At 59.3% G+C, this 22,467-nt stretch overlaps 2 protein-coding genes across 5 annotated transcripts; both read right to left on the bottom strand.

The window, feature by feature from the left end:
- Positions 1–12: 12 nt before the first annotated feature.
- On the bottom strand, positions 13–12,972 carry LOC144067731 (unconventional myosin-VIIa-like). Of its 3 annotated transcripts, XM_077591617.1 has the most exons (48): positions 12,840–12,972; positions 12,644–12,757; positions 12,394–12,546; positions 11,689–11,873; positions 11,462–11,583; positions 11,211–11,353; positions 11,004–11,117; positions 10,775–10,928; positions 10,620–10,696; positions 10,427–10,546; positions 10,176–10,321; positions 9,878–10,088; positions 9,648–9,783; positions 9,469–9,575; positions 9,231–9,272; positions 8,687–8,824; positions 8,427–8,585; positions 8,255–8,347; positions 8,081–8,175; positions 7,915–7,999; positions 7,630–7,848; positions 6,470–6,787; positions 6,154–6,369; positions 5,897–6,073; positions 5,678–5,767; positions 5,486–5,613; positions 5,244–5,370; positions 5,057–5,176; positions 4,788–4,961; positions 4,482–4,709; positions 4,198–4,368; positions 4,003–4,120; positions 3,798–3,924; positions 3,543–3,712; positions 3,247–3,437; positions 3,038–3,162; positions 2,803–2,960; positions 2,428–2,581; positions 2,188–2,343; positions 1,990–2,095; positions 1,805–1,918; positions 1,635–1,722; positions 1,432–1,556; positions 1,163–1,348; positions 953–1,069; positions 801–884; positions 611–730; positions 13–334 (listed from the first exon to the last, which is right to left on the bottom strand). In XM_077591617.1, the coding sequence occupies exons 1-48, from the start codon at positions 12,855–12,857 to the stop codon at positions 236–238; spliced, it is 6,618 nt and encodes a 2,205-aa protein (XP_077447743.1). In that variant the 5' UTR covers positions 12,858–12,972; the 3' UTR covers positions 13–235. The 3 variants fall into 3 exon arrangements, with proteins under 3 accessions (XP_077447743.1, XP_077447744.1, XP_077447745.1); XM_077591618.1 differs by lacking the exon at positions 9,231–9,272; XM_077591619.1 differs by lacking the exon at positions 13–334 and having other exon boundaries at positions 1,163–1,431; positions 1,513–1,556.
- Positions 12,973–12,975: 3 nt separating this feature from the next.
- On the bottom strand, positions 12,976–22,266 carry LOC144067732 (calpain-5-like). 2 transcript variants are annotated; one of them, XM_077591621.1, is made up of 14 exons: positions 21,718–22,266; positions 18,978–19,151; positions 18,694–18,825; positions 18,366–18,574; positions 18,084–18,276; positions 17,779–17,972; positions 17,596–17,673; positions 17,019–17,214; positions 16,813–16,935; positions 16,530–16,726; positions 16,306–16,427; positions 16,094–16,230; positions 13,492–13,679; positions 12,976–13,259 (listed from the first exon to the last, which is right to left on the bottom strand). In XM_077591621.1, the coding sequence occupies exons 2-14, from the start codon at positions 19,140–19,142 to the stop codon at positions 13,190–13,192; spliced, it is 2,004 nt and encodes a 667-aa protein (XP_077447747.1). In that variant the 5' UTR covers positions 19,143–19,151; positions 21,718–22,266; the 3' UTR covers positions 12,976–13,189. The 2 variants fall into 2 exon arrangements, with proteins under 2 accessions (XP_077447747.1, XP_077447748.1); XM_077591622.1 differs by lacking the exons at positions 12,976–13,259; positions 13,492–13,679 and adding an exon at positions 13,901–15,940 and having other exon boundaries at positions 21,718–22,263.
- Between the last annotated feature and the right edge of the window lie 201 nt (positions 22,267–22,467).

Here is a 22,467-nt window from a genome sequence, read left to right as displayed (position 1 = left end):
GATGACAATAAAGGCTTTTGAATTTGAATTTATTGACGTCTACACGAGAAGAACACGTTGAGGGCAAAGTGGGAGGGGCTTCCCACACATGACAAAGTCTGACAAACAAAAGCTACTCCGCTTGGTTAAAAGTGGACAAAAAGGGATGGGCGAGCCAAAGTGGAGAAAGAAGACGGCGACGGACGACGGACGGGAAGGCAACGAGTGAGTGTGTGTGTGGGGGGGGCCCGCCCGCTTACTTGCCACCGCCGCCACCACGAGAGCTTCGCTGCTTGGTCATGGTGGTCAGCATCTGGCTGATGTACGACGTCAGCAGGTCGTCCATTTTGTAGCCCTGGGAGCGGGATCAAATGATTGGACGCCGCTCCACTTTTCCCACCAAACATCTCATCTCATATTCTCAAGCGCTCTATCCCGGCCGGCAAGGCTGGCGGACATTTTTGCCAGGCCGGTCGGTTTAAGGGCACGATGCGAACATCGGTCCTTTGTCACTATCGCCTGCTCACTTGACTTTTACAGCTTTTTTTGGTTTTTGCTGACAGCAACAACAAAGCTAAACCTCTCTCATCCCTCAATTCTTGGATTTGGATTCCCCCGTGCACACACTTACCAAGGAGGTTTCGCACAGCAGCTTGCTCCCTCGCACCAGGTTGCCGATGGTGATGTGGAAATAGGTGTTGCCGCTGCTCCAGTTGGAGATCTTGGTGAAGGGGTGCGTGATCAGCACGTCCTGCCCAAAAAGGATAGCGCACTGAGATGCCGGCTCTCCGGTTTCTCTCCCGGCGGAGGTTTTCACTCACCTTGGTCTTGAGCTCGATCAGACTCACTCCGTGCTTATTGATGGCGATCAGCACGCTCTCGGGGTAATTGGGATCGGTGGTTTGCTGCGTCAAAGAGAAAGCCCCCGTGACCCAGCCGGCAAACCAGCGTCTGAGCGGGCGTCCGCATGTACCTTGACCTCGAAGAAAGCCGAACCAAAAGTGGCCCACTTGTAGATGATTTTGAGGAAGGACAGTTTGGCTTCTTCTCTGGTCTTCCCCGAATGTTTGTTGAACGCTGACATGATGGCCTGATCCCCCCCCCCCCCCCCCAAGGCAAGCAAAAAAGAAAAAAATATTTGAAGAACAACCCCCAAAAAGTGGCACCCGTCGCCAGAGCTCACCCTCTTCCAGTCGTCGGCGGACAGGTGTCGGGCCTGGTCCTGGGGGAGCAGGTCCTTGAGGATCTTGGCCACGTTCTGGAAGTGGGACTGGTCGTCCTCAAACTTGACTCGGTAGATGAGCGCCGCCAGCTGCTGCGCTTCCTCCTTGCCGCACTTGTGGTAGCCCCGCAGGTACTTTGGCAGCTCCTGCGGCCCAGGCGCGCATTTTGCCACGGCGCTTCCCGAAGCGCTCGCCGCGCGTACCCATTTTCTTCGGCGTCTCCGAGGACCTGATAGTAGTGAAAGATGGAGTCGGCCATGGAGTCCTTCCCGGGCACGGTGTTGGTCCACAGCTTTTTCATGAAGAACACCTGGTAGGTCAGCGAAGGCCCCGCCCCCGCCACCGCCGCCGCACCTGCGCACACGGTGGGACATGGCTAAAAGTAAGGCTTACGGACGCTTACTCAAAATGCGCGCTGCTCTTTTGAGCTACCGTCTTTCACGTGTCTGGCTTTCTTAATCCAGTCGGTGAGGTGTCGCACAAAGTCGAAGAAGAAGTCGCCCTCCGGCACGCTGATGACCTGCCGAAAGCCAGGGCAGCGCGCTTTGGCGGAGAGCGGCGCTCGAGGGACGCGACGCGACCGGATGACTTTCTCCCGCTACCTTGTCTGTGATCTTGACAAAAAGGCTGAAGCCCTCCGAGGATTTCAGCAAGAGGCGTCCCGAAATGTTGTGGCAAAAGTCCTTGGCCTTGGTGCCGGACTCCACTTCGAAGACCTGCCGAGACCAAATTGGGGGCGATCCGGTGCGGAGCGGGCGAGGGGGTTTGGGGGGGCTCCGCCTCTCACCTCGTCCGAGTCGTCCGGGAAGTAGACTTTGTGGAAGATCTGGGTGGTTTTGTGTTGGATGGCTTCCACCTCCACCAGGTGAGGCGGGTACTTCCTGGATCCGTTCCTACCCTCGATCAGACCGGCGAGATGCGTCGGAGCCGGGCGGGGCCGGGCGGGGCCGGGCGGGGCCGGGGAGCGGGACGGCGCCTATTTTACCGTAAGGCTTTCTGGAGACGCTGCATGCAATCTGGAGCCAGGGGGTGGTGCTTCTTGGCCTGGAGAAACTTCTGCAGGTGAGGCAGCAGGACGTTGCTGGGAGGAAACAAGCCCGTGCACAGCCACAGGAGCTCCCAACCTTTCTCCTCGCTGTACCTGACCAGACACCCCGACCGAGAAGGTCACCCGGCGACGGGGGCCCGGGGGTGACGGAGGACCGGGGCGACCGGCGGCTCTCACTTGACGTGGTTGTCGGTGAGCTGCTTGACAATTTGGCAGAAGATCTCGTCTTTGAGCGGCTCGGCCTTCAACGCCCCTTCGAAGATCTGATCGGTGAGCTCGTTGACCGAGCGCGCCCGCTTGGACGGGTAGTCGCCCATGTACTTCATGGCGGGTAGGACGGCCGTCAAGGTTAGAACATTGGATGAGCGCCGCTCTAAAATTGCCCGCCTGAAAAGTGAGTGCGGAAGGAAAGGAAAGGGTCCTTGCCCAAGATTTAGGGATTAGGATTAGGCTCATCAAGTAGGAACCGAAAAGCCAAGGCAAATTGGCGCATTTAGGTCAAAGCGGTGCTGGGAGAAGGCCTGAAAGCCAGAAACTTTGGCTGAAGGATATCCAGGAAGGCCTGGCAGGCCTCCTGGGAAAGCTCCTCATGGGCCAAGACCTTCTTGAGGAGAGGCTGCTTGAGGGGCTCCCGGCTGCAGCACCACAGACGTTCCTTGCCTCGCGACTTGGAGATCATCACCCGGCTCAGGGTGCTCTTCGGAGGAGGCCTGAAGGTAGAAGAAGAAGAAGAAGAAGAAGGAAGGACTCGCGGTTCGGGACCCAGTCGGCGCCCAGAGGTCCCAACCTAAAGTGGTCGTAGGAGAATTCCTCCAGCGTGTAGGCCTTGCTCTTATCCTCGCCGTCGGCCAGGGTCATCTGGGACGAGGTGACCGATTCCCGCCGCTGGTCGGGGGTCATGGTCACCAGCGCCTTGGAAGTAGCCGCGGGCCGGGAAGGTTAGCGAGGGGCCGCCGGAAGCGGCGGGCGGGCGGGCGGCGTGGCGCGCCCACTCACCACGATGTCGTATTGAGGTCGGGTGACGGCGGGCAGGACGTAGACGCAGTTGGCCGGAAAGTCTCCTCGCCGTTTGGTCCTGTCGTTGATCCCGTGAGCCCAGCCGGAGTTCATCACGTGCTCCCCGTCGTGTTGGTCCAGTACGATCAGGTCCCCTTTGCAGAAACTGAGGAAGGTGGAGTCTGCGCCCGCTGGGATTGCAAAAGAGACACACGGGTGGCGCTGGAGCGGGAGGTGGGCTCACGGGGACGGTGGTGCACGGGCACACGGACGCTCAGCTCCTCTCCGAGTCTCACCGGGGTTGGGGCAGTCCAGTAGTCCCACCACAAACTTGGAACGCTTCCTCAGGCCTTCCAAGAAGGCCACCACCAGGTCCCTGATGTCCTCGGCGTTATTAGACGTGAAGGTGTACTCGTCTCCTTTGATGGTGGCCAAGGTGAAACTCTGGCCTTGGAGTTTCCCCCCCCTGCCAGGTTTGCGCCCGTCGTCAGAAAGTCCCACGGAGCCCGACGTGCTCGCCGCCAAGGGCGCCGCCCCGGCGCCCGCCGTACCTGCTGCTGGAAACGGCCACGATTTCGGGGAAAGACAGCTCCAGGAGGACCTGCTCCTGCTCGTCCACGAAGTAAACGCCGGTCCAGTTGACCGCCACGATGACGTCGTTCTTGGGCAGGCTGGGCCCTGCGTCACGCCGACGGAGCGCCCGTCAAATGCTGCGCGCGCCGGCTGTGCGCTCGGGCGCCCGCGGGTCGCACTGACCCGAGAACTTGAAGGCCTCGTAGAAGCGCGAGAAGAGCAGAGGCCACTTGAGGCGGGCGAAAGACACCACGTCCTCCTTCACCTTCTGCGCGCCGGGCCTCCTCTTGCCGGACAGTCCCTGCCGAGACAAACGGACGCTTGACGGGGAAATCCAAGCGGGCTGCCCACGCCACGGACGGACGGAGCACCGGTCACCTTCTTGTGGGCGGCCAGGATGAGCTGAGCCCACTTCTCCGTCGTCTTGGCGGAGGTCACCTCTCTGTCGGGGATGTAGGATGGGACCAGGCCCAGCAGGCGCTCGTGCGGGATCTCCGTGCCGTAGTCCACAAAGTACTGCTGGGAGGCCAGTTCGGCCAGGTCCTCCTCCTGAAGGGAAGCCAGTGCTTGAGACAAGCGAGGACAGACAGCGGGTGGGCGGACGGATGGATGGAAGGACAGACGGACAGACAGACAGACAGGAGGGACGGCCGGCCGCTGACCCTTTCGCAGCGGTACTCGCCAAACTTCACCCCTCGCACGATCTGCTGATAAATGAGATTGGTGGCCACGTGGTCGGCGGCGGGATCGTGCCAGGGGGTGAAGATCTCCTTCCTGAAGAAGAGTCGCCAGGGGGCGTTGCGCTCCTGGGCGCCCTGCTCCTTGGCGTACTGCTCGCACTGCGACACGGCGTCCATGACGTGGTCGCTGCCGCTGCCCAGGGACGACACCTGAGGCACGGAAGGGAGCGTCCATCCTCAGAGGCTATCCCGCAAAACTTCCAGCCCCGCCCCCTCGCCACCCGCCACCTTGTCGAAGAGCGCGATGTACAAGGAGAAGCCGAAACGATCGGCCAGCTCGATCTTGTCTGCCAGGGCGTTGCAGAGCTCGCCGGCGGTGGTGGCCGAGTCCGCCAGGAGGGTCTTGGTGGTGCCGTCCATGAAGGTCACGGGCAGCATGATGGCTTTCTTGGATTTGGTGGCCTGCGTGGGGGTTAGGGTTTGGCGGTGAGCCCCCCCCCGCGCGTGGCCGCTCGTTACCCGGAAGCGGGAGTGGTCCGGCCCGCCTCTTTGCTCACCTGCAGCTCCAGCCACGATGGCGGCTGCGTCCGTGTGCGGTTGACAAAGGTCCGGCGCAGTCTTTCCTCGCAATACGGCGCGTAACCGGGCGGGCCGTTGACCAGGAAGGTGCGCAGGTACTGAGCGCCGGCAGACCTCCATTTAGACCGGTCGCGGCGGCGCCCGGCGGCGGACGCTCGGCCTCACCTTGACAAACTTCTCGGAGGGGGCGAAGCAGCCCACGCAGAGGGACAGCAGGATCCATCCGCGGGCGTGGCTGCTCTTGGAAGGATTCTGGGAGAGCTGCTTGCAGATCTGGCAGTAGATCTCATCCCTAGATGGGGAAGGTCAAAAGGTGGCGGCGGCGGATGACGGAATCCCTCGAGCGACCGGCTCGCTTCAAAAGGAGCACGGGGCGTTCGCTCGCTCGCCCTGGCGGGGTCACCCACCTGAGGGCCGGCCTCAGGATCCCGTTTCCGATGATGAAGTGAAGCTTCTCCAGGTTGGAGGTGGGGCGCTCTTCCAGCATGCTGTTCCCCGGGAGGCCCGCGTCGCCTTCGGTCAGCCGTCTGGCCACCTGCCGACGTCCACCAAGCCTCTGGCCGCCGTTCCACGAGCGAGCCGACGGGATTTCCGCTCACCTCTTCGGTGATCTTGGACTTCCTCTTGAGGGTGAGGGACACCAGCTTGTGTCGGACGCTGCTCCTCTTCTGGCTATCCGTGGCGCTGTTCTGTAGGCGGGGAGAAAAGATGGGAGGAGGGGCTTGGGTGAGAAATGAGGGGAGGGGGGGTTCGGGTCGACGGCGCGAAATGAAGGGAGGGAGGAGCGGCTCCGGCCGGGACGGCGGATTCCGGCTGACCTCTGCGTCCAGCTGCAAGTCCTGCAGCTCCCTCTTGTAGGTCCTCTTGCCAAGGGTTTCGTAGATCTTGGTCATGACGGGGATCTTTTCGCTGCCGTCGTTGAAAAGCAGCTGGCACTTGGGCTCGGGCAGGTCCCCCATGAAGCGCAGCACCGTGATCCACACGGCCAGCGCCGCCTAGCGGATGCAGCCGCGCAAGATTGGGGATTTTTCCTCCCGCCTAAAGCCCCCGCCCCCGCCGCCGCCACGCGTCTCACCAGCTGGTCTCCTTCGTCCTCGTGAAAAAGCAAGGGTTGCTTGAGAGGCCGCCTGACATGCGTGTGGGTGGAGACGCCCTGGAAGTAAGCGGCGGCGAACTTGGGGAACTTGTACTGGGACAGATCCTCCTCTTCCTCGTCGGGCAGGGGCAGCGCTTCGTTCACCAACTCGCCATCCTCCTCCACCTCCTCGCCGTGAGGCGCGTCCACCAGGTCCTGGACACGAGGACGCCGATGGACGACCGTGGACGCCGACCCCGGCCGGGGCGACCCGGCGGGGGCCCCCCCTTCTACCGGCCGTCCTCGGGGAATGCACCTGGAAGGCGGTGGGCGCCCGGCCGTCCCGCTCGGCCGGCGGTCCGGCGTTGCCCAGGAAGCCGAAGACCAGGTCCACCATGTCGGAGTGGTCCACGGGCTGCTGGCGCTCCCGCTCCATCTGCTCCAGCAGCTCCTTCTTCCTGCGGCCCTCTTCCCGCTCCTCGCGCCGGCACTCCTCTTGGCGGCGGGCCAGCTGGGACAGGCGCTCCCGGTGCTTGCGCTCGGCCTCGGCCTTGGCGCGGCCGGCCGTCATCTGGCCGCGCAGGCGCTCCTCCTCGGCCAGACGCTGGGACTCGGCCTCCAGGCGGTGCTGCAGCTGCGCGGCGAGGGAGGTCGCAGCGCACCCGGCTCGTTACAGGGAATGGAACAAAACTCACCCCGGAGCGGAAACCGCCGCCACCGCCGCCGGCTGCTTTCTTGGGACGCCGCGGCGGAGGCGAGCGGATGATGGAAAGCGCCGTCGCCGCCGTCTGGTCCCTCTCGGGATCATGGTCCGATAGGCCGCTCGACAAAGGGACATTTTAACCCCAGAGTTGAAAAAGTAGACACATTTATTCAAGCTTTCATCTCACAACAAAGAGGCAAACTCTGGTGGATGGCGCAATCGGGTTCTGCGGTGACAATCGCAGGAAAGAGTGGGGCGCCGAAAAAAATAAAAAGAACTTTTTCCCGTTGGCAAACGCCATCACCCGAACGAAAAGCCAATCAACGAAAAGGCGCCGAAATTGGCACGGCGACGCCGAGACGAGATCATTAAGGCCGGGCCATGCCGGTTCCACGTTCCAACTCATTCCCGAGAAGGAGTACCGGCCCATTGCAAATAAAAAGCCGCTCGATCCTACGGCGGCGGACGACGCCATCGTAGTTAGCGCGGCGCCATCCCCGCCGTCGCCCTCCCCGCCGTCGCCCTCGGGAACGCTCTCGGTGCCGTTGGCGGTCAAAGAGATTGGCAAACACGCAGGCGCGAGAGATAGCGCTGCCGCTGGCCACGTGCCACTTGAAAAGGAGCCCCCGAATAGCGCTCCCGAGTGGCCGCCAGCCCCAGAGGAGCACCCGACGGCGGCAGGCGACGTGACGGCCTCAACAGAAATAAGCCCGTCTCTCAGGCACGCGGACGTAGAACAAGTAACAGTAGTAAACGTGGGAAGATTTTTTTACCTCCGCCCTGAGCCTGCGGCCCAGGCGTCTGGCGATCATGCCCCTGGCGTACGCCTGGAGGGTCAAGACGGCGCCCAGACGGCGCCGGACGCCGCGGCGCACCAGGAAGCCCCTGCAACGGGCCTGCATGAGGGCCACGCGGCGGCGGGTGGCGCGGTAGCCGCTGTGGTACTTCCGGGCCCGGTAGACGGCCTGCAGACGCAGGAAGCCGCCGCGCATCTGCCGCAAAAGAGTCCAGCGTGAGCCCCACCCCCCGAAGAAAACCCGGCGGCGCTCGCCACTTACAATTTTGTAGTCCCTGCGGCAGCGATAAGCTCGCCAGAGCTTCTGAATGACCGTGGCGGCACTCCTCAGTCGCAGGAAAGCGCTCCTGGAGGGAGGCCCCCCAAAAAAAACAATTGCAACGGCGGCCGAGAGGAGAGCGGACGAGGGTTTGATACCAGCCACCCACCTCTGCTTGAGCCCGCGCACCGCTTTCTGGATCAGGACCACCTTGTCGGTGATGCCCTCGTCTCGCTCCAACTCCAGTTGCGTGTCGTGGTGATCCTGGAGGGGGGAAAGCCTGATGAGAAAGCTTGGCCTATCATCACCCCCACCCCCCGCTCCACGGCGTTCCGCTCGGTGCCTTGAGGAAAATCTTAGTCTTTCCGATCTGCCAGTCTCCGTGCCTCCCCAGTCGGGCCAGCGCGATCTGCCGACAGGTTCCTCGCAGGTCCTCCTGGAGGAGGAAAGGTGTCGTGTGATAGCACGCGTAATGTAGCGTAGCGTCACCACGTGGGCTTGTTGGCGTCGTTCACCTGCAGGTGGGCGGGTTTGACGCCAGGCACCAGGACCCGGTAACGATCCACGAACTCGGCAAAGGAGTAGCGGATGGGGTACCCCGCCCGACGGATCCGGATGGTCTCCATCATGCCCGAGTAGCGCAGCTGGCGGACGCACAGCTCTCTGTCGAACGACTGGCGAGGGTGAGAGGGAGGGAGGTTTTGGGCGAGGGAGTTTGGGAGTGGTTGAAGACTGGAGGCAGCTTTTTAGGACAGTCTGGCATTTGCCGGCTCACCATGGGTTTCTTGAGCTCGTTGGGCTTGACGCAACGCACGAAGAAGGGCTGACACACGCCCAACGTCCGCATCAACATCTCCAGCGAGCGCTTGAACTGGCTGCTCAGCGTGGGCGAGCGCTTCCGGGTCTCCGCGCCCTGCCGCCGCCCAACGACAATCGTCGCGTCAGTCGGGAAAGCCCTTGCCGTCGCCCAATCCGGTTCAAAGCGGGCGATATGGCGGCGTACGGACGCGGCCCGTATCACCATTTTTCGTTGCGTGGGGCACGGCGCCAAAACAGGGGAGTACTCACAAAACAGACAAAAAAACGATGACTACAAATGTCCAGGGTCTGGAGGAGGGGGGATTTAACACGCCCAAAAAAAGGAAGAAATGTGGAAGGAGCACTACGCTACGGATGACCGCCGTCGCCGCCGCCGGTTTACGGGCCCGTTGGATCCAAAGGAGTGGAATGTCCCGGCCGGCGTCGTCGACGGCGGCCAACCGGTGGCCGACCAGTGGCCGACCAGTGGTCAACCAGTGGGCAGGCACAACCAAAGTTACCTTGGGTGCAGGCGTGCTGGGCTGCTGATAGCCGCACAGAAACTGATGAGGAAAAAAAAGGAGGAAGGGATTTTTTTTCCCGCCAGTCCCAAAAACGCAACGCTGGAGACGCGGAAGAGCTAGCCCTTCATTTCACGCACGGAGCATGGCCAAGAGTGCGGGTGCCATCTACTCATCTCCGAGACCTCCCGCCGGCCCGCCCTACGGAGGCGGAAAGCTCACTGGGTTTGCCGCTCACCATGGCCACGTCCGCCTGGAAGATCTGCTTGATGAACTTGTTCTTGGACGAGTGCACCAGTTGGATGATGTCCGTGTGGAGGCTGTCACGGTTTTTCTCCAGGAATCCTGGAACGCAGGAACGCAAGAACGGCGGCGTGACCGGCGAGCCAAAAAAAACGGCGAGAGCCGGCCGCTCACCTCTGGTCTCGTAGTGGACCACGCCGGCAAAGTGTTGGATGCCGAACTGGCTTTCGTAGCAGTTTTTCGGGGGGATGTAGTTGGAGTTGAGCTTGTGTTGGGAGTTGAGCTTGTACAACATGGTGGCATCCGTTCCCTGACGGAGGGCGGAGGACGGAAATGTATTTTTTGTCCTCCGACGAGCCGCTCGCCACCGGGCGCCGGGGAACGGAGGAAAGGTGGCCTCCCACCTTGGGGAACTTGCTCTCCTCGTCGATGAGCGAGATGATGTTCATGGGCTTGTTGGCGATCATGTCCAGCGCGTCCTGGTTGTCCGTGAAGGCGATGTGCTGCCAGCTGATGTCCTCCAGGTTGTACTCCTCCTGCTCCAGCTTGAAGACGTGGCGCACAAAGAACTGCTGCAGATTCTCGTTGGCGAAGTTGATGCACAACTGCTCGAAGCTGCGCTCAAAGAAATCACCACGCTGGCTTCCTGGACTCGTGGCGACGACCGGCGACGACTTACCGCGGCCCGTCTCGGAAACCTACCTGTTGACCACAAAGTTCTCGAATCCAAAGATGTCCAGCAGGCCGATGGAACGACGCGTGACGTGAAGGTCTTCGCAGGACGGCGGTCTGTATATGGCGGCGTTGATCTTGTCCACGATCCACACGAATAACCTGCCGTAAATACCCTGGAGGCAAAAAAACGCAGAGTCGGCTTCAGAGCCCAGAGGCGTTCCGGGCGGAGCCGAAAGATGGCGGCCTCCGCAAAAGCGTTTGACGGCGGCGGCGCCGACCTTGACAAAAGCGTCCCGCACGTCCAGGCCTTGTTCCACGCTGAGAGGCGTGGCCACGCTTTCGCCGCGGGTGATCAGGGTCCGAGTGGTCAAACACACCATCACGTCTTTGGGCTCCACCTGAAAAAGGCACGGGCCCAGGGCGTCGGCACGGGAACCTTTTGGCCTCCTTCCGCTCCGCCAACGCACGCACCTCCACCAGAGAAGCGGCGGTCACCAGGTCGGGGGACCTGACGACCACGCAGGCGTCCAAGTTGTCGTACGTCCGGGCTGAGGGAAAGAAAGCACAGCCGCCCACGTTGGACTGGCGTCGCCCGGGAGAGGAAGGAGCCAGTCGGGGCCACTTGCCCTCGAATCTCAGGTTGCCCATGTGCAAAATGGCCGCCAGCAACTTGGAGATTTCCCAGGTCTCCGTCTCCGTGAACATCAGCACCTTCATGGCCGCCAAGATGCTGGAGTAGTCGGTCAGGTCGTTGCGTCCGTCGCACCGGGTGCACCGGCCCTGGCGGTCGGGGCGGACGGCATCGCGTAAATCGGCGGCCGGCGCCGCGTAAGTCGGCGGCCGGCGTGGACTCACCATGGTCAGGTAGCAGTAGTCACTGGCCAAACCCAGACCCAGCTTGGACTTCATCTCGGGGAGCATGCCCTTCAACATGCAGTAGAAAATATGGTAGTTCCTCTCGTCCGGCGCCTGCCGAGGAAGACAAATGGACGGACGGCGGCGAGTTGGTCCCGCCGACGCGGGAGGGAGGAGTCGCCGGACGGACGCCTTTCTTGGACGCACCTGCCGGCACACGCGGGATTTCTCCAGCAGGTACTGTTCGATCTTGGCTCCTTCGATGGCGCCGCGCTTGTTGAAGTGGATGTCGATGTACTTTCCGAAGCGGCTGGAGTTGTCGTTGCGGATGGTCTTGGCGTTGCCGAAGGCTGGAGGTGGGACAACGGGGAGGGTGGCCAAACGGACGGAGGTCAAACGGGCCAAACGGAGGGAGGCGTCCACGGCCCGTCGTCGCCGTCCCGCCCGGTCGGCTTTACCTTCCAGGATGGGCGTGGCCTCCAGCACCTGTTGCTCGATCCAGGAGTGCTGACCGCTGATGGCCGCCAGGAACTGGAGAATCAGTTTGGTGCTCTCCGTCTTCCCGGCTCCGGACTCGCCGCTGCGGGCGGCGACAAAAGGTTGCCGGTGCGGCAAGAAAAAGGCCGGCGGGTCCGGCCGGTGCCGGTCGATGGAACGGCGGACCGACGGACGGACAAACGGGCACCTGATGATGCAGCACTGGTCCTTGTCGTTGCGCTGCATGTTGAAGTAGCAGTTGTCGGCGATGGCGAAGATGTGCGGCGGCATCTCGCCGATCTTCTTGTTGGTGTACGATCGGATCTGCTCGGGCGTGTAGATGGGCAAAAGCTGGTAGGGATTGACCGCCACCAGGATGGAGCCGGTGTACGTCTGCCGAGCGGGGACGGAAGGATGGAGGGAGGGAGGGAAAAAGGGAGGGAAGAAGGGACCTTTTCATTTCATTGCCAACGTCCATCGCAAATGGGTCTGGACAGAAGCCGCGGGAGACCAACGGATGGCGTCTTGAAAAACAGGGCCTGTCGGGCCGCCCCATCTCCCGTTATTTTTAGCGAGCGGTCAACTTAACGGCTTAGGCCGAGCGAGGGCTTAATGGTCAGGCTACGGGCCGTTGGCGCCGAGCGCTTGACATCAAGGGGCGTCCTCCCGCCGCCCCTAATTTCGGCCGGTGGCGGGAGGGAGGGAGAAGGAATGGAATTTTCCACGGCCAATCCGTCCGTCCCAAGCGGGTCGCCGGACGACCTCGGCCGGAAAGGAAACGTTATTTCTTAGCGCGTCCCGACCGTTTGGCCGGCGCCGTTTGTCGGAGCGGAACGCGCTCGCTTTTGCCCCAAGAGCCCAGCCCGTCGGACGCAGCGAGGGAGGAGCCACTCGGGAACCCCGACGTACGTACGTAGATGACGCGTTCGTTGTAGCGGATGAGCAGGTTGCGCAGGATGCCCGCTTCGTTGAGGTCGCCCAGCCGGATCATGTCCTCCACCCCCTGGATGGAGGTGGGGTGCATGGGCTTGATGTGGCCGGCATTCTGGGGGGAGATCCAATGTTCCTGCCGGGAGATAAATTTAAAAAAAGGCGGGCGGCCGTGAGCGACTGCCGCTGGAGAGAAAGCCGGGCCATGGGTTTTGAGGTCCGGGCTGGCTCACCCGGCCCTCGTCGTCCAGAACTTGGATCTGGCCCGAGTCGCACAGCTTGACCACCGCCCCCACGGGAACGTCAAACTCTCGACCCGTTTTCAGGTCCAGCCACACGTAGTCGCCCTGGGAAACAGACGGCAGTTACCGTGGCGTGGCGTGGCGTGGCCCGGCATCGCGCGGCGTGGCCTTTTCTCCACCACCGTACCTGCTGCAGAATGACCATGGTTCAGCGTGGGCTCGTCTCCGGGGTGCGAGACGTCACGTGAGCGGAGACCCTGGGAAGGCTTTCAACATGTACAGGCTTTTGGGGAAGTCGAGGGAACACGTGTGTGTGTGTGTGTGTGTGTGTGAGAAAGGGGCTTTTTGGGGGGTGCCACCACAGGATTAATGGATTCCTGGAGCTAATCCTAGCACTTAAGCAGCAAAGCAAGCATGCTTCAGCGTCCGTCCAGTCGCGGCGACCACCTCTCGGCGCCGCCGACGTTCAATCATCTGATATTTGCCACTTTTTTCACCCCGACTCGCCTGGCCGTGGGTAAAAGACCGGAAAAGCACTCACGCCGGCCGAGCGACGGCCGTCGTCCACCCGGCGGATTTACGGCCCACCCGTGCCGTCCGTCGGCGCCTGTGCAAAAAAATACAAATTTTAAAAATCCAATCAGGTCAGTACGTGGGACGCTCTTTTGTGACAGCTGGGTCCAAAAAATGATGAGAATCCTCGCGTGCCACCCGCTTTTCTTTTGCCCTTCGGATGCCCCTTTTCAGGCCGTTAGACAAAACACTAACCGGAATTTGGCAATAGCCGGCGTAGGAGGCTTTGGCCGGGCGGAACCCGAGCGTCGGCGCCGCCGCCTTACCAGTGCAAAGAGCGCCCGTATCGTCTCCGGCCGACCCCGCGGCGCTCGCCGTCCACGTCCAATCCTTTCGGGGCTTTTGCCCAGCGCCTCGGCCCGCGAGTCTTCCAGAGTCTCGCCGGGTCTCCTTCGTGGCCGCTGATCCCGATTAGGACGCCGGTGGGCGGGGCGGAGCGGAAGAGGAGGAGGAGCTGCAATTAAAGGACAGATCACATTGCTATTAAAGGGCCTTCATTTCACATTTGGGCGCCCGACGTAAAGGCTACCGCCGCCAAAGAGTGGGACGTCGCAGAGCGAAAAAAGTAGACGGCGGGCGTGAAAATGTCAGGGGCTCGGCGCAACACGTCCGAGGAGAAGCGCGACGAGGTCTTTTCGCGCATCCTGTTCCGGTTAAAGAAAACGACAGAAGAAGGTGATTTTGGGGGGTTTTCCAGTTTTAATTTCAAAGTCATGCCACAAAATGACATTAAATACAAATGCAATCCAGAAAAGAAGCAGGATTCCAGTTTTGGAAATTCCCGGCTCTAAAACCAGCACAGTGTCACCCAGAAGTCAACGCGGGGACGGACGCGGGGACGCCCGTCAAAGGCCAACTAAGGGACCAAAGGGACCGACCGGTACAGCCGGTTCCCCGACGGCTAATGGACGCCAGCTCAAGAGCGATATGACAAATAGATGAGGCCGGAAAAATACGCGGCGGCCCACGCCACTCGTAGCACCGGCGCACCGTCGCCCGCGGAGGACGACGGGAGGCCAATCGTGTCACTCGTGAGTTCATGTAGCCAATCAGCCCTGAGACGAGAAAAAAATGAAAGTTAGAAGGTTCCGATTTATCCGCAAATAACGGAAGAGGAGCCATTTTAGTTGGCGTCCTCCCCGAGTGGAAGGACCAAATCATGCAAGCCATCGACATGTCAGAAACGGCCATCTACATGGAGCGTAAAGTGGCGCCTTCCAGAGAAAGACACTCCTTCTTCTTTCCGATAACAGTCAAAGGATGATTTGGGGAGAATAGCCGTACAAATTTTAACAATGACGGACGGCTTGGCTCATTAAAGAGGAGCATTCACCTTAAAGAGAGAAAGAAAGAAAGAACGAGAGCACGTCCGTCCATCGACGTGGCGTGAAAAGCGCCCAAAATCGCATGAACGCCATACATAGTATACATACATTGTTGAATTATTAAAAAAGAAAAAAAAAAGACAAGAACACGTTTGGCATGCGACACGAGTCAGCTGTGTTCATCAGAGAGAAAGAGAGCGTGTAGCTTAGGCGGCACAAAAATACAAATATAGACATGTTTTACCTTCAATTCAAAGCCTTTTGTGTATGTTTTTTTTAAGTTTTGCTACATGCACGGGCATTCTCGTATATAAAAAGTCGGACCGCGCACGGCGTCACGTGAAAAGGGAAAAATCCCGTACGTCCCGACAAAATCCCACGTTGGGAAAAGTCCCGTCATTTTTTTTTGTACAAGACAGCGAAATCTTGACGGCAGAGATGAAGAAATGACTGTAAACATTATCTTTTGAGGGTAAAAAAAAAGAAGAAAAAAATGCATGAAAAAGACCAGGACTTTGTACACACTGGCCGCGGAGGGGAAGAAAAAAAAGGTTGTGTGTTCCCGGTGCCCGTTTCACACACACACACCTTTTCTCCCATAAGCCAAAAGATAGATACATTCGCATAAATACGCCGGATTCAGTCGCACGGGCAGCGGCATCGGCATGCCAAGATAAGCTAAGCTGAGATAAGATGAGCTAAGCTAAGATAAGCCAAGCCACTTTTGGCTCCTCGGCAGCTTTCGCAACGGCCCGCTGGCCGAAGAGCGGCCGGGAACTGCCGAAACCCAACCTAGGAGGAAGAGGACGGGCGTGGCAAAGCCCAGCGAGTGGCGCAAAATCCAGGCGGCTTCCCGCTGGAATTCAGGGGAGACTCCACCCAAACGGACGCAAAGACAAACAGCCGAAGCCGCAAAAGACGCACAGACAGACGGACGCCGCCTTAAGGCAACGCGTAGCCCTTGGAAACGTTGGCACGTGCGTGCGCAAATGTCCACGCGCGGCTTTCATTTCGCACAATATAAAAATAAAAAGTGATCCAAGGTGGATGGCAACAAGATGTAGACTGTGGAAGGGAAATAAAAGGCAGAGAGAAAAGTGGTGATGACAGGAAAGGAGAATTGGCAACGAAGAGGAAGGAGCGCCGTTCCGGGGTTTCCACCGCACGTCCGTGGCGGAGGGAGGAAAACCCAGAGAAAGCTGGCTCAGATATTGGTGAGCGTGGTGGAGGTGAGGAGGCGCACGGTGAGCGTGCCGGGCAGGTCGCCGCCGTCCTGCCGACTGCCCTTGTCGCGCAAGCGAAGCGTGTGCTGCTCCTGGCGCTCGTTGGGGTCGCTGAACATCACCGCTTGACCCAGGAAGGTGTCCACGATCATGTTCTTGTTGTAAATCTGACCCCGCCCAAGGACGAGGCCAGGTGGCGGCGGAGAGGGAGGAAAAGGAGCGAGAGGAGGAGGAGAAGAAGAAGGGAGGAAGGGCAGTTTGAAAGAGAAACGGCCAGAAGCCGAGCGGCCTTGGCCGCCGCCAGAAAGTTTGGGGCTCACCTCGATGTGGACTCCCTCTTTGGGCCTCTTGCGGTAAAACAGACCCTTGACGTCAAAGTTGGGGCAGCGGGTGTCCTTCTGAACGGGCGAGCGCACTCTCTCGCCTTCGCAGCTGATGACCACGTACGGGTCCAGCGCTGTGGTGACGGGAAGGTCAAAAGTGGCCCCGGCGGCGTGGCGCTAATTAAAGTGGCCCCGGCGCACCGGCCTACCTCCGGCCGAGTCCTGTCCCTGCAGGCCCTCGGCGTTGAGAACGTGGACCTGGGTGACCAGCTGAGGGTAACCGCACATGCCCGTCCAACAGGTCTGAGGGGGCTCGTCCAGGGTCAGCTCTCTGAGGACAAACGTCGTCAGGCGGGTCGGCGCCGGCGGCTCGGCGGCCGGCCACGCTCGCCGATAGAGCGGCGGCGGGCGCCGCGGGCCGGCAAGTCTTTACTTGCAGTCGGAAGGCACGTCGGTGAAGACGCGGAGGAGGAAGTCTCCCCGCTGGCCCGGCTCGAAGGTGGTGGGGATGATGACGTAGCGGCCCTCCTTCAGCTCCTTCCTGAGGAAGACGCAGCGCGAGTTGATGTAGATGGAGCCGGCCACCTTTTGCTGGACCCAGTGCATGCGGTATTTGCGGTTCAGCTCCACCTGCCGCCACAGCCGGATTAGCGAGGCGCCCCGACGTCGGAGGCGGCGTCGCCAGCCACCGTCAGCCTTTTTCTTTTTTTTTTTACCTGATGGATATCGAAGCCGATGGCCAGATTCTCCCCTTTGCCCTCTTTGGGCGTGGCTCTCTTCTCCTTCTGCTGCAAGCAGATCAGCACCTCGTCCTCCGCCTTTTTCACGTCAAAGACGTACTGCAAACGGGCGGGCGGGAGGGAGGAAGAGCAGTCGGGGCGGGCCATTTCCGCCGGGCGCCTCCCTCAGCGGCCTGCCTTACCTGCGGGTTCTGGAGGAAGGAGGCCTTGTGGTTGACGCAGCCGCCCGAGCGGTTGCGCAGGGGGTCCTGGCGCTGGATCCAGGAGCCCCGCATCACCTCCTCCTCCCACGTCTTGTGGATGCTCAGGTAGGACGTGTTGATCAGGCGACACAGGATCAGGTCGGTGAAGTACTGGCAGAAGTCGTCGAACGTCATCCTGCGGGCGGCCACCACACCGTTCAGCCCTCTTTTCCGTTCCTACCGTCCATGTATTGGGAACAATCCAAGTCCGGGGCCTGCCTTTTGGGAAAAGGCCAGTGCCGTGAAAACCGGAGGGCGTGAGGAGTAAAGTGGGTCAATTCCCCAGCGCTCGGTTACCGTGGCCCGGCTCCGTATTGGCCAAAGAAATGCCAACCACAAACCGATAGAATGCAAGCGGGACGAGGACAATAGAAGGAAAAGCCCAAATAGGAGTTCCACGGTCGACGACTCTCCCTCGTCACGGACTTTGGAAGAATTGCCGGCGAGAAAGACCAGGACCGTAGAAGGAAAAGCCCTAAGAGACCCCCCCACCCCCAAGCGGATTTCCGGGGCTCACCAGAACTCGCCGTCGTCCTGCACGGTGACGCCCAGCCTCTCCCTCTCGCTCTTGCTCACCTTGTTCCACTCCTCCGAACTGCGAGTGGAGGGAAAGGCGTTTTGGCGGGAAGGTCGGCGGGGGAGACCATTTTCTGGCCAGGCGGGTGGCGCAGTCGGCTCTTTTCTTTTTTTCTCCCCTTACCTGTCGCTCCAAGGACCGCTCCACTCCTTCTCTCCCCAGGGGTTCCTCATGCGGATCATGTGCAGCTTTTCCGACTTGAAGTACGCCAGCAGCCCGTGACCCAGACGCACTTTGCGCACGTCGGTCACGGCGTAGGCGTGGCCTTTCACCAGTCCGCAGTCCAGCCGCGCCTCCATGTCCTCCGCCGTGATGGCCTGGGGGAGGGGGAGGCTTGTTCGGGTGGGGCGTCGTCCCGGGGCCCAAAAGAGGCGTCGGGGCCCACGTCGGCCCCCGACCCGACCCGCTTGATTCTTCTTGGGGCTCACCCGAATGGAGCAGCTGATGAGGCCGTCTCGGTTGTGCACTTTGAGGACCCGCTCGAAGAGCTGGTTCCGGGCCGCCTCGTCCGAAGCCGCCTGACACTCCAGCAGGTCCACCGGCTCCGACACCCCTCCCGTGAAGTCCACCAGGGCGTCGGCCGTGTTGCCGCCGTCCAGCGCCTCGTAGCGGCCGTAGACCCTGAGCGCAAAGGAAAAACGGGCCCTTTGCCGCTAAACCGCTAGCGAGGGAGGCGGCCGGGGGCCGACGGGGGCGGGCGGGCGACCGACTTGGCGTAGGCCTTCTCCACCAGCGCGCTCCAGAACTCGTTGCGGTCGTCCGAGTGGCAGTAGACCAGCTGGCCGTCCACGGTGGGAAGCCGGTCGTCGATCACCACGTCCACCCACTCGCCGAAGCGCCAGAAGCGGAAGTGGAAGATGCCGCCGTAGGCCTCGGGCTTCTCGGCGTCCCACTCCTGCTCCTTCCAGTCGGGAATGACCTGCGGGGGGGGGAACGGCCCAAAGCGGGCCGGCCTATTTGAACGCCATTCCGAGGGGACCGCCGGTTTGCGGTCCCTCCCGGGTGGCCCCGGAGGGCGGGGCCCCGTCCTCCGCTCGCCTTTTGCCACAGGGACTCCCTGGAGGCCAGACTGGAGCAGGCGGCCACAAACCAACAATTCCCCAGCTGCCCCTGGTGGAGGTCGTGCGCGCTGATGCCGTCCACAAACAGGTGAGGGTCTTCGCACAGCTCCTGCGCGCGAGGGGGGTAAAAGGGAAGAAATAAAAATAAGCCCCAGGGGGAAGAAAAAATAAAATTAAAATAAGCCGAGAGGGCGACGTCAACGGGGCACGCGCTCCTCGAAACGGAGCGGCGGCCGGCGGCCGGCTTTGGCGGCCACTTACCCGCGGCCTCTTCCACACCACCCGTCCGATCCCGTTGCTCTGGTAGCAGAGCGAGTCGTCGGTGGCGGGGAAGCGGGGGTCTTCGAAGAGCAGGCCGCTCTGCAGGCACTGCCTCTTGAGACTGGAGTACTGCTGCTCCTCGAAAGCCTTGGCCGACGCAAACATGCTGGAGCCCTGCAAAAACAAAATACGCCGCCGTTGGCCGTTACGCTCAATCGGGACAAATGGCGCACATGGACGGGACGCGCGAGGGTGCGCGTTCCGGCGGCTAAGAGCTAAGACCGCTCGAAAAATCCCAGGCCGGGCCCAAGTTCTTCATTTTTGGAATGGCTGACCGTCGCAAACGATCTAAAAAAAAAAGGGCACCCTCAACAATTGGCACCTGGCAAAAACGCCATATCCCCCCCCCGGCGTAAGATTCTGAAAAGCCGTAAAGTGCCGCACTGCGGGCGAGAGCCTCTCTTTCTACCAATAATCAATAGTGTGGAAAGTCCGCGCAGGGAGACCAAGCGCTCCCGCCCGACAACAGATGGCTCTCAGCCAGTCGCTCGGGCAGCTCGGAAAGGGGACCTCTTCTTCCCGCCCCCCCAGGCCAAACGCTATCCCGGAAGCCATTAGATCAGGCGCACGCCCAGCCGGATTTGTAAGGCCCCGCCCCGGACGTCCCTTATTCCTTGAAAAGAGGATTTGACCCAGGTCAATGCAACTTTTCTTGGCGCTCCCCGAAAGCCATTGAATGCGCGCCCTTTCCAACACGACGTGCGCAAGGTAGAAATAAACATCCTTGCTTTTTCCCCATCCTCCACAAGGTATAATAGGTGTTTAAAAAAAAAAAAACAAGGAACGACGAGGCAAAATGCGCCTCTGGTCACGATGGATTCTTTACAGAAGAGTCGACTCGTGACAGAAGATACAAAAAAAAACTTTAAAAAAAAAAAGGACGGAACTGCAAATGATTGGGGAGGGTGATTACGAGAAATGTCAAATCGGCCTCATCTGTGACCAGAAACACAGGCTATTGGACAAGGGAGGCTGGAGGGGGAGTTGTTTGAGTCTGCGGACGCAAGAAGCAATAATGCACCACCACGCGCAGAGAGAATAAAGGCGGAGGCTAGCAAATACATCTATCTAGCCCTCCAAACCGGGGAGGGAGGGACTATCACCAGCCAGGGTTCCCCCGCTCGTATAGCAAAAGATCTACTTTGTATTCGACGACCAACTAAAATGAAAAATGGAAAGGTGTGGGACACTCTCTTCCTTGTCACGATAAGTTAATAAGCCTGATCCTGCTCGTGCCAGTGTGTTGATCTGGCCCACGAGGGGGAGACACACGCTCCGCTTCACCGTACGCCAACATTGGTGGCTTGTCGCTGAGGATGAAGGATATACTACGCCTCACAACGGAATGGACATCTGGCTGGCGCCAGTCCCAAACCCGACATTTGCTCAATTCATTTTCATTTGTTAACATTTGGATGAAATCTTTTTTTAAATCATCAAATATGGTCAATGGCGCTCTAAAGCATTCTATTTGGAAGATAAAAGGTCAATGCTTGGCCAAGGGAAAAGTCCAATTTTGAAAAATGTCAAGTAAAGACGCGAAAGGACTGTCACGAAAGCGGCAACGGCAAAACGGGGCGAAAGTAGGGAAACGGCGGGTGACGCCCCGTAAAGCACCGGCCAATGAGGAAGCCATTCGACATTTAATATTGATATTTTCCTGACGGAAAAGAAATGGAACACCGAGCAATAGGCTTCTTTTTTTCAAAAATGAGGAACGAATGCCATCGCGTTCCAAACTGCCGTCATTTAAAGCTTGCTACCGTTCAAAGTAACGGTTTTGCCCACAAGTTTTTTGCTTCATGAAACTGCACAATTGCTCATTAGCTTAATATTGGAACTCATATTTTTTGTATTTTAAATGCAGCCCTCCTCCATTTTTCCTTAAACGAGTACAAACCTTTTGTATATATAAATCAATAAATTCCTGACTTTGGAATCATTTACGCCTAGTATCTTTGAAGCCACAAATAAATGGACCTACTCCTACGCCATGTCTTCTGTGGCCTTTCCTTTCTCAGGCTCCGCACGACAATACGGACGGTTACTTAGTGGAATAAGTAATTTATAATGCCAAGACCACAAGAAGATGGCTGCAACGGGTCACACAAATCCAAAAGCTTCCCTACGGCCATGTCTTTGTCCAATGCAGACAAACCTTGACCACGACAACAGCGTTCAGTCTTTTCAACCCCCTTCTTAATTCCAATGATATATGGATATATTTCGGCCTGCATAAGGGGTTGTAAAAGTGTGAAATTCAACTACGTTTCTTTACAGACTTGTTTAGGTTTATGGTGCTAGATTAGCGAGTGTCTCTTACCAATGACCCAGCCGGCGTTTTGTTTTTGTTTGGTTTGTTGTTGTTGTTTTTTCCCGCCGAAACAAAAACATCAAAAGGTGCCGACAATTAAGAGCCTAGCCTTCCTATGGGGCTATTTTAAGCGCGGTGGAGGCTATATACACGATGCTTTAGGCTTGATTCTTTCCTTTTTTGTGCTCCCCTATTAGCCCTATTAGGCTCAGACGGCGAACGAGTAAGGGCGCTTGCAATAACCAAGTACTACTTACATGACGGTTCTCCTGAGATTGACATAGTGGGCCGGACGTCGCATCCCTCCCTCCCTGCCTGCCTGCCTGCCGCCTGACGAGCACCTGCGCCCGGTTACCATTCGCTTACCTTCGCCGAGGCCAACGCGGTTCCCTCTCTCCTCCGGGTTTAGGGGGCGGTGGGAGCGACTCTCGCCCTCTCCGAGGGGCAACCGGGCGAGCGTGCGTGGGAGGGTGGTTCGGGGGAGGTGGGAGGCTGGCCGGGCTTCCTCGCCTGGCCTCGCCTGGCTCCCCGGTTGTCCGCTGGCCGCTGGCTAGCTGGCAGGCTGGCTGCTCGGCTGGCTTGCTCCTCTCCTCCGCCGGAGAACCGCTCTCCTTCCTTCTTCCTCCGCCCCTCTCCTCCCTCCACCTTCGCCGCCTCCGCCGAAAAAAACAGAGTCAAGCCGGTACGCACGTATCACTCCGCGGTCACGCCGGCATCTGGAAGGGATGCGGGTAGTCTTGAAAATAATAATAATAATAAAATAAAGATCTACATCGACCTAATAACAAACCCGACATGATTATTCGACACGATCGAGAGCATCCCCGAACAAGAGAAGCAGAGAGGACGTTCTATCAAGCTGAAATGTAGCTCATTTCTTGACTTAGACCCATGCTGGCCTAGCTTAACAACTCGGCCAAAATGATCCACCAATCTTCAAAAGAAAAACAGCTCATTTAATTCAATGGCGAGTGTGTTCACAAAACACTTCGAAACGATTTTTAAGAATTCATGCTACCAGCAGCGCCCGCTTCCTGTTGTGAACTTATTTTGAAAGAGACCCGGAGGAAGTGTTCCGCCGAGGTGGAAAGCACAGCTCGCTTGAGCATGCGCAGA

This window comes from Stigmatopora argus, chromosome 22 (genome assembly GCF_051989625.1).
Source record: "Stigmatopora argus isolate UIUO_Sarg chromosome 22, RoL_Sarg_1.0, whole genome shotgun sequence".
In the NCBI taxonomy this organism is placed as follows: domain Eukaryota; kingdom Metazoa; phylum Chordata; class Actinopteri; order Syngnathiformes; family Syngnathidae; genus Stigmatopora; species Stigmatopora argus.
This window is presented reverse-complemented; position numbering and strand designations above follow the sequence as displayed.